This window comes from Salvia splendens, chromosome 10 (genome assembly GCF_004379255.2).
Source record: "Salvia splendens isolate huo1 chromosome 10, SspV2, whole genome shotgun sequence".
Taxonomy (NCBI): Eukaryota; Viridiplantae; Streptophyta; class Magnoliopsida; order Lamiales; family Lamiaceae; genus Salvia; species Salvia splendens.
Window position 1 is genome coordinate 445,697 of NC_056041.1, and position 9,199 is coordinate 454,895.

The 9,199-nt window shown below is 42.2% G+C and overlaps 1 protein-coding gene and 1 long non-coding RNA gene across 2 annotated transcripts; one reads left to right on the forward strand and one right to left on the reverse strand.

Annotated features, from left to right (window-relative positions):
- Positions 1–1,732: 1,732 nt before the first annotated feature.
- LOC121751297 (putative glucose-6-phosphate 1-epimerase) lies at positions 1,733–2,927 on the forward strand. Its single transcript, XM_042146014.1, has 5 exons — positions 1,733–1,816; positions 1,914–2,077; positions 2,164–2,298; positions 2,417–2,519; positions 2,613–2,927. Exons 2-5 carry the CDS (start codon positions 1,968–1,970, stop codon positions 2,649–2,651), a joined length of 387 nt encoding a protein of 128 aa, XP_042001948.1. The 5' UTR covers positions 1,733–1,816; positions 1,914–1,967; the 3' UTR covers positions 2,652–2,927.
- A 304-nt stretch (positions 2,928–3,231) lies between these two features.
- Positions 3,232–3,870, reverse strand: LOC121751677. Its single transcript, XR_006040147.1, has 2 exons — positions 3,704–3,870; positions 3,232–3,633 (listed from the first exon to the last, which is right to left on the reverse strand). It is a non-coding gene; the product is annotated as an uncharacterized LOC121751677 (long non-coding RNA).
- Between the last annotated feature and the right edge of the window lie 5,329 nt (positions 3,871–9,199).

The following is a 9,199-nucleotide window of genomic DNA, read 5'->3' on the forward strand; positions in this document are numbered from 1 at the left end:
TGCCAGAGACTGCTAGATATGCACGGTTCGGTGCACGGTTTTCCAGGGATGATAGGTAGCATCGATTGCATGCATTGGGAGTGAAACAACTGCCCGGTGGCGTGGAAAGGCCAGTTTACTACTGGTTTCGAAAGCAAACATCCCTCGATGATTCTGGCATGCGTATTAAGTGTTGCAGGTTCGAACAACGACATCAATGTTCTGCATACATCGCCTCTCTTTAATGATGAGTGCCGGGGGAAGGGTCCAGAAATCAGATTCGTAGCCAACGGCACGTAGTACCACATGGGATACTATTTGGGAGATGAGATATACCCTCGTTGGCCCGTATTCGTCAAGACAGTTCGCCAACCGGTTGGAGCGAAGAAACAATATTTTGAGCGAAAACAAGAGGCTGCTAGGGAGGATGTTGAGCGAGCTTTTGGTGTGCTTCAAGCACGATGGGCAATTATACGGTGCCCGGTACGAGTTTGGCACGAAGATGATGTCGGGAATATTATGTTAGCATGTATCATATTGCACAATATGATAATAGAAGATGAATGATTTGCTACAGAGCGCTGGGAATCGGAAGATGGTGCAAGTACAAGTCACGGTGTTGCCTCCGCGCCGATACAGATGGATGTACCACGTAGTAATGAATATATGCTCCAACGTTTCACTGATATGCGCAGGAGCACAGTACATGCCCAATTCTAGGCCGATTTAATTGAAGGGGTCTACAGCAAATTAGATGTTACCTGCTCCAACATTTTACTGATATGCGCAGGAGCACAGTACATGCCCAACTCCATGCCGATTCAATTATCACGTTAGTACTATTATATGAACCACAACTGCAATAGTAACAGTCTTATATTGAGCAAAATTCAATTTTCTATAATTTCATTATTTAAAATACATTAACTACATTATTTGAAATAAAAAGTTATGCTAATAAAACACCTAAATTAGATAATTTGAATTCCAAATTTAAACTTTTTGCACCTAAATTTCGTCGATCATAATATGTTTAAGTTGGTCATAAGTTTGTTATTCGTGGAATGAAGCCTGCCGATGCAGAAAATCTCCGAATTGGAGTGGTGAACCTAGAAATCATTAATTATTTGTAAGTTTGTTAACTACGAGCATAAATGAGTGAAGCCAATTTTTAAATATTTACATATAGTGAGATTAATTTGTTGAGAAAGAAGAAACACTCAGCAGTGACGCCAGTCCTAAAACAAATTCATTGAATGGACTTTTGCTGCATAAGAAAATAATAACAATAATTTAGATAGTTGGTTGATGAAACGTTTATCAACAACATATATAAAGTTTTCCTTATTCCAATTTGTTTTGTGGATAATGATCTAATTTCCCCACATAATTTCAACTATCAAACTGGGGCGTGAACATGGGATGCAAGTCCCAAGATTTTGTTCAAAGATATGGTAATCGAAAACGTTGAATTTTTATTTTTAGTAGAAGGGCATTTTTCTTATATAGTGGGACACTTCACATTTAATCTTTCCTCTATTTTTTTTTGAATTTGTGCCCATCTAATTTGCTGTACAATGTTTTGGGCCAATGAAAATATCTATGACGTTAAAAGGCCTCGTACGCTTCAATGCGACGGGCTTTGAGTTAGAAGCCCAGCCCAGTTTTGAAACTAATAATTAAAGTTATTACCCATCTTTTTTATTGTTTTCATACATTAATAACTACACCAAATTAAGAATCCTAAACCCTCAAACGAAAGACATTGAGATATCTCATCCGTCTGAGTAAATAACGGATTAGGCTGTCCTTTTTTTTTATCTTTTGTTTCCCACAGGTAGTATTTATATTACACATCAATGTTTCAATTTCTTGAAATGGATCTTTTGCTGCATTAGGCTGACAATAGAATGTGTTGTGATCTGTTGATGAAGTTTGGAAAACGTGGGTCGTTGGAGAAGCATGGATTTGCAAGGAATAGGATATGGATGATTGATGAGAATCCTCCACCTCTGCCGTCTGCTGATCATACTAACAAAGCATTCATTGATTTGATTCTCAAATCATCTGATGATGATCTCAAAATCTGGCCTCATAGGTATCACCTGTGAATCTTCTTCAATCTTGTGGGTGTTAGTATCAAGAACTTGATCATGAATGTTGGTTTTGTTTCTGTTTTCCCAGTTTTGAGTTCCGGATTAGGGTGAATCTGAGCGTTGATGGATGTTTAAGCTTGACCTCACGAATCCGCAATGTCAACTGCAAGCCCTTTAGCTTCTCGTTTGCTTATCACACTTACTTCTCTGTCTCAGATATCAGGTGAATACACAGAAACATGTGGTGTTTTGTTTTCCCTTTGTTTCGTTTCGTGGTTATGATATTGTTTTGTGGGAAGATTGCATCTGTTTACTTTTATAATTTTTGTGAACATTGACAGTGAGGTGAGAGTAGAGGGGTTGGAAACACTTGACTATCTCGACAGCCTGTTTAACAAAGAGCGTTTCACAGAACAAGGCGACGCCTTAACATTTGAATCCGAGGTATAGTTCAGTCCATCACATGTCTCTTTTGACTCTATTGGAGTTTTAGAAGTTGAATAAACTTGTGATGTTTGGCTAAACTTGTGATGGCAGTGGTGTGGAATCTGTGGGAGAAGAAAGCAAAGACGATAGCTGATTTGGGAGACGATGAGTACAAGCAGATGCTGTGTGTGGATGCAGCAGCTATAGAGAAAAGCCGATTGCTCTCAAACCCGGGGAGGAGTGGACAGGGCGAGTCAAGCTGTCTCTCGTCGCATCTATACAGTAGATTTCATGTTGAAACTAATAGGAGTTTTACTAACAAAGCCAGCTGGTGGCCTTATTTCTGTGTCACCTCAAATAACAATGCTCAAAGCAGAAGTCATTTTCCTGTATTTTGTGAGAATGGCTGGCTGATTTTTATTGCCATGTTTGTGTTGTGTTGTCTTGTGTGGTGTGGTTTTTGTGAGTATTTTGGAAGTGTACAAGTTGTGATATAAATTTAGTTCTATTATTTAAGATGCTTGCAGTAGATTGGATTCTTATAGAAATGGTTAAGTACTTAAAGGTAAATATGAGAAAATATGTAATGGAATAAATCATGAACTAGAATTGAAATTGGTAAACAAAGGAAAAGATAGAAATTATGGTATAATTACTACATATTTCCATTAACTGGAACTGGAATGTAAAGAATAAGCAAAACTAGCCGATAAAAAAGAGGATTCCAAAATTTAGATATATTCAAGAATCCACATATTTCCATTGATATACATATTAATGAATGGTATCAATCGAAATTGTGGGACTTTGTCAATAAATCAATTTTTTTCACTGTTTTCCTAAGAAGTCCAATGACAAACTGACTTTAATTCTTGATTTCTCACAACAACGGCGTCAATCTGCCACATATCTCAACTATGACCTACCATGTTGCTCTTTCAAAATAAGCCAACCAATGAATTTTAAATCAATATAAATCTAACTAAATAAATAATTATCTACTACTTATGCAACCATCAATTCTATTCATAAAACTTACATCTATATCAGCAGCCCTTTTATATGTGTAAGTGTGTAGTGCGTGGAACGAGTCATACATACAATCCCTCACTGAGACACCTCTCTCGACTGCCTATTATTAAAATAAAACATGAGTTAATTTAAGATATATATGCATATATTTATATGTATATAACACTTACCATCTTCAAAGCTTTCTCTTCGACAGACACACCCCCACGCTTACTTATTCCAGTCCCGGGTCCATCAGGTTCGGACATTCGGGCTTTCCTTGCAGCATCTGATTTCTTAATAACAGCAGGAATCTTCCAGTAAGCAATCAATCCACTCCACAACTCATTAGGTACGTAAGTTGGCTTAGGTCAACCACTGAAGTACATTGTCTTCAAGTCATTAATATATCCAGAATATCTTTCACTGGCTTTCGTAGACCATACATTCTTTACCTCACTCTCCCAATCAGAAGGCCAGTAGAATGTTTTCTATAGAAATGTGAAATGTTAGAATGTTAATAAAAATCAAAATAATCTTCTACATAATTAAAAATAACTTACTTCAAATTCCCCAAAGTATAGTTCCTTGACTGTGTCAGGTGTTAATGCCCAGGTAAAACCAGTAATGTTAGGAATGAACTAGTGATCACCCTTGCTATCTTGCTGAATACGATGATCTTCCTATAAAAGCACGAAAAATGAATGAAAATACAGAATCAACTGTGAAAAGGAAAATAGAAATAAAGAATTTTTACCCTGTATAGGGGTTCTTTTGAAGTGGAATCCTGCCATTAACCAAGCCATTAACCATAACAGAAGGTTCTTCATTGACTCCTGTCATCACCACTGCCATGGCTCCTGTCATCACCCCTGCCATCGCAACCAATACTGCAATACCAATAATCAGGTACATTTGACAAGCAATACCAAAATCTTAAGTTATGACAAATAGGTAATAGACCAAGTCTTATAACACAATTAGCATTACAAGTTATATAGAATATTATTTTTACCTACTCTAGCATCTTTCCAGAAAACCCCTCGAAATCTGCCATAACCAAAAAAGAATCAGAATGGAAATAGACTCATGTTTGGAGATCATGACATAACCAATCCAAATAAACACTTGCAAAGAGTGATCACATACATGGGTCTGAAAGATTGAGAACCAAATTAAAAACAATATGAAAAATTTACCTAGAGTCTAATCTAGAACACCAAAACCAAAAGAACTCATAGAATGAACCATCTCTATTTGATCAAGCAGCTGCCATTTTCTCCACATTCATTCTTCTTCGCTGCATCAAAGAGTTCAAATAAAAGCAAGAATATCTGCCAACATAATTAAAGTTAATGATTAGCAGCAACAAATAATCAATAGTACAGAAAGAGTTTATTTATCAAAGCATGAAACTAGAAAAGACCAACTCTGCTATCAAGTTTATTTAGTTTACAGTGGAATGGTGGTCTGTTAAACTCATATTTCTGCGTGATATCTTTGTGAATACTACGAATTTGTCTTTTCAAATGAATTCGGGAGAAGCAAATGTTTTTCTTCCGTGAACTTGTCTTTGCTTTTATAGGAGTGATACTGTTGAAGATCTTCATTGTATGTTTTTCCCCTCAAATACAGGAAATTCTTTTTCTAAACCAATTCATTTCCTTATAAAGCCAGGGACAACATGATTTAGAGTTCTAGAATAATAGTCAAAGAAGAGAGCTAAAAAGGGTATATTCCATATTTCATCTACTAAACTGTACTAATGCATTTTGCAGCTATTAGTCCATAACTTCTTATCATTACCGATGTCGTTTCCTCCTCAGAAAATGTCAGCCTTGCAAATGTATTTGGACAGAGAAAGGGTTACACATGAGAAGTATAAAGAAGCTCTACTGAACAATGAGTTTAACTTATACAGTAGTATAAAGAAGCTCTCAGCAGTAATAAGTTACAAATTGCTCTCAATAAGAATGAATGCAAACACCACAACTTTTTAAGTCCTGGCCAAAGCAATGCTACTGATGGATCCGCGAATTTTTGATGTTTGTAAATGCTGGTAGAGAATGAAGATTATGACACGAAGAATTTACGTGGTTCGATTTACTGAAGTAAATCTACGTCCACGGGAAAAAGGGAGGGCAAGATTGTATTGCTTGATCTGTTTTCTACAGCTTACAAATACAAACTTGCTATTTGCTATATGGTCTTTTATCTCTAGAGAGCTTCCAACCTCTTCTATCAGATCTAAGTTCTATTTATATAATGAACTCAGATCATGGCTTGCATCACCACCCTAAGTCGTGGATGTCGTGTAGGTTATGGCCTAAGATCGTGGGCGAAGCGTAGGTCATGGCCTACGATCGTGGCCTGAACTGACATCACGTGGTAGTGGGTGTGTTGGACATCCTGTATGGGTCCACTAACTCCTTGTTCGGCCGAATACCGAGACCGAACTGCTTTGGTTGCCGATCTGAGAGTAGAGCTTGATGCCGACCTGAGAGCAGAGCTTGATTGGTTGGCTTTTACCGAGCTGTAGGCTGAGGCCGAACTCTTTGGTAATGCCGAACTGAACTCTTGGGCTTTGGGCTGGCCGAGCTGTCACTGCTATTGGGCTTGTTTAGTACGTACCCCATCACTACCCCCCCCGAAAAGCGAAGTGATTCACTTCGGCGAAGCGAGTCACTTCGGCATTCTGGAAAAGGGTACGGGGGAGGCTGAAGTCAGGGGACGTGCCCTGCGCGTGACTGCATTAAATGCGGCATTAAATGCGACAGTAAAATCCGGCCGTTGAATCCTGAAAAGGTGGGATATGAAACGGTGCGATGATTTGAAATCTTTTCCAAATCTGATAAATACCGTCTTTCTTCATCATTTGAACACCTTTGCTATTGGCTTCTTCTGCACTCTCTATCTTCTGCGTGAAAAATTTCCTTCCGCTTTCAAAAATTTCTTCAGACTACCTTCACCTTCAAAAAGTAAGAAAAATGTCTTCTTCTTCTTCTTCGGAGTCGGGTAGCGTTAGGAAAGGGGGTAAGGGGTCTTCTAGCCGGAAAGAATCCGGGGAGAAGACCGTAGAGTATTTTCACAGTATCTTGAGTAAGGATACTGTGATATCCCTTTACGAAAAATACTCTTTTCCTGGGGGGAAGGCGGTGGTACCTGACGGTGATCACAGGGCTGATTCCCCGCCGGAGGGTTACGTCACCGTGTATGAGGCCTGCTTAGAATGCGGGCTTCGTTTCCCCCTCCCTTCTGCCTTTATAGATTTACTAGATTTTTTTCAGCTTCCTTTAGGCCAGGTGACTCCGAACTCTTGGAGGCACTTGTCGGCCTTCGCTGCCGAACTCCGTAGGTTAGGAAGGGATTTGTCTTTGAAGGCGATCCTTAAATTCTTTCAATTTAAGAGGAAGGGGTCTTGGTTTTACTTGATCCCTTTACAGCCCTTTAGGGCCTTTTGTAAAACGAAGTGGCCGAAGTGGCAAAATCGCTTCTTCTACTATGATAGGACCGCGGCTCCTAGTTTTCCCTGGAGAGGGCCGGAGTCCGTTATCCGTCACCCTCGGCCTGAACCGTTGGACGAGCTCGATGGCGAGCTCAACAAGATTCCCATAGTTAGGAAACAATACACGGAGTCTGAGCTCGTCAAGGGCGACGTCGTGTTCGACATCTCGTCTTCGGACGAAGAGGCCGAGGGTGAGGATTTCTCTTTATCTTTATGCTCTACTGCTTTAACGAAGAAAATCTGACTTTGCTTTCTTGCTTTTTGGCAGTGTTCATGTTGAATAAGGCTATCAGAAAGTCCTCCGAGCTTGTGGAGCCGGAGAGAGAGAAGGCTACCAGCTCGGCGCCTGATGCCGAGAAGAATCCGAAGAGGCAAAAGACCTCTTCGGGTCCAAAGAAGGGGAAGACCCAGAAGCCCCCAAGGGCGCCAGAGAAAGACGTGGTCTTGGCGCCTCCTTCGGAGCATATCTGTGAGCCATTTTTATGGCCCACGGACTTCGCCGAGGTGAATTGTCTTCTTGATTCCTTGGCTTGGCTTCTGTCTTGTATTTTTGGTGCCCTCTGTTAACTTTTTTCCTTATCCATTTTCAGAGGAATGATATGCTCTCCAAGCTCGTCGCCGTCGAACTCTCCAAAGCGTCCAACGACTATGCCGAGATGCAGAGGAAATTGGCGGCTGCTTGTCACCGGGCCGAGCAGGCTGAGGCAAACTTTGAGAAAGCCAGGGCTGCTAGGATTTCGGCCCAGGATGAAGCTCAGTTTGCCAAAAACCAGCTCGTCATCCAGCGAGAGCAGACGAAACGGAGGGATGCTGCCGCCGTGGTTGCCCAAGGAGAGGGTCTCCGTGCCTACACGGAGAGACTCTTTTTGAGCAGCCAGTTCTCGGCCTTTGTCGGTAGTCTGGTAAGGCTAATTGCCGATAAGGGCGAGCAGGGGCCCGACGTCGTGCTGCCTCTGTACAGCCGAGAGATAGCTGCTCGGCTTCAGAATCTGCCGCTCCTTGAGGAGCTCGCTTCATCCTCGGTCCTGCTTTCTGCAGACCGAGTCCGGAGTTGTCGAGCTGATCGGGACGAGAACCTGGAGGCTATCTTTGCCTCCGTGGGACCCGTTTCACCCGCTTCGACTTACAACGGAGAGGGTGAGGCCGAGCCGCTGGAGCGGGAGGCCGAAGTCGATCAGGCCGGGCATCCGGAGAAGGAGGCCGATCAGGAGGCGGAGGCGAGGCCGGCAGGAGGCGAGGCCGAGGCTGAGGTAGCCCAGGAGAAGGAAGCTGTACCAGACCGAGGAGCCGGAGACGAAGCAGGCGGAGTATGATTTCGTCTCCCTTCTCTTAGTCTAGTTTCTTCCTTGTAAAATGGCCTTGAAGCCCTAGTGTAAAAAATTTTCCTTGTGAATGAAAAATTCTCTACACTTGTCTTCGTATAGCTTTGCGTACTCGCCTTTACTCCTGTTGTATTTTACTATCTGCTCGGTACAGCTGCCGAACTAATATAGCTGCTTTGTACTCAAGGAGATGGAGATACTTCACTGGAAACGGCTGTACTCTTCGGCTTTAGACGAAGCTGAGAGAAGAGCTATAGCCGATCAGACGAAGAATGACGAGCTTCTGGCTCGTTTAGTGAAGCTGGAGGCCGATAATAAGGACTTAGAGTCCGATAAGAAGGATCTGGAGGCCGAGCTGAATACGACCATTGCTGAGAGGACTGCGTACGAGGATTACATCCGTGTGCGCGGGGGATTGACCATCTCAGATGTTCAGGAACGAGTTGACGAACTGTGGGAGGAGTATAATGTACTCCGGAGGAACAATGCGCTGGAGAGCTCGGCTTGCCAACAAGTCGTGAAATCATTGCGGCGCTGGGCTTCTCGGTATGACATTGTTCTTGCCCGGCGTCCCTCAATTGAGAGATTCCTCCGGCATATCGCGCCAACAGATGCTCGCACTCCAGATCAAACCTCTGGTTCCCTTGTTCAAAATCCTACTCCCAGCCAACAACGAACTCCGGAACAGCCGGAAACGTCAAGACGAGAACGGGCTCAGGAGCAACCGGAATCGTCAAGACGGGGACGGACTGAAATTCGCCGAGGAGTTGTGACTATGAGCGAGCAAGATCAGCAGATGCTTATTGCAGAGACTCTTCATCGCCGAGGTGTTAGGACTTCTCGGGCTCGGGGAAGAGGCG

What these genes read in the sequence shown, in the direction of transcription:
- LOC121751297 (XM_042146014.1), top strand. Translation starts at nt 1,968, where the DNA reads ATGATTGATGAGAATCCTCCACCTCTGCCGTCTGCTGATCATACTAAC. An exon ending in CTCAAAATCTGGCCTCATAG is followed by an intron (nt 2,078 to 2,163) that starts GTATCACCTGTG and finishes CTGTTTTCCCAG; the next exon opens with TTTTGAGTTCCGGATTAGGG. An exon ending in CCTTAACATTTGAATCCGAG is followed by an intron (nt 2,520 to 2,612) that starts GTATAGTTCAGT and finishes TTGTGATGGCAG; the next exon opens with TGGTGTGGAATCTGTGGGAG.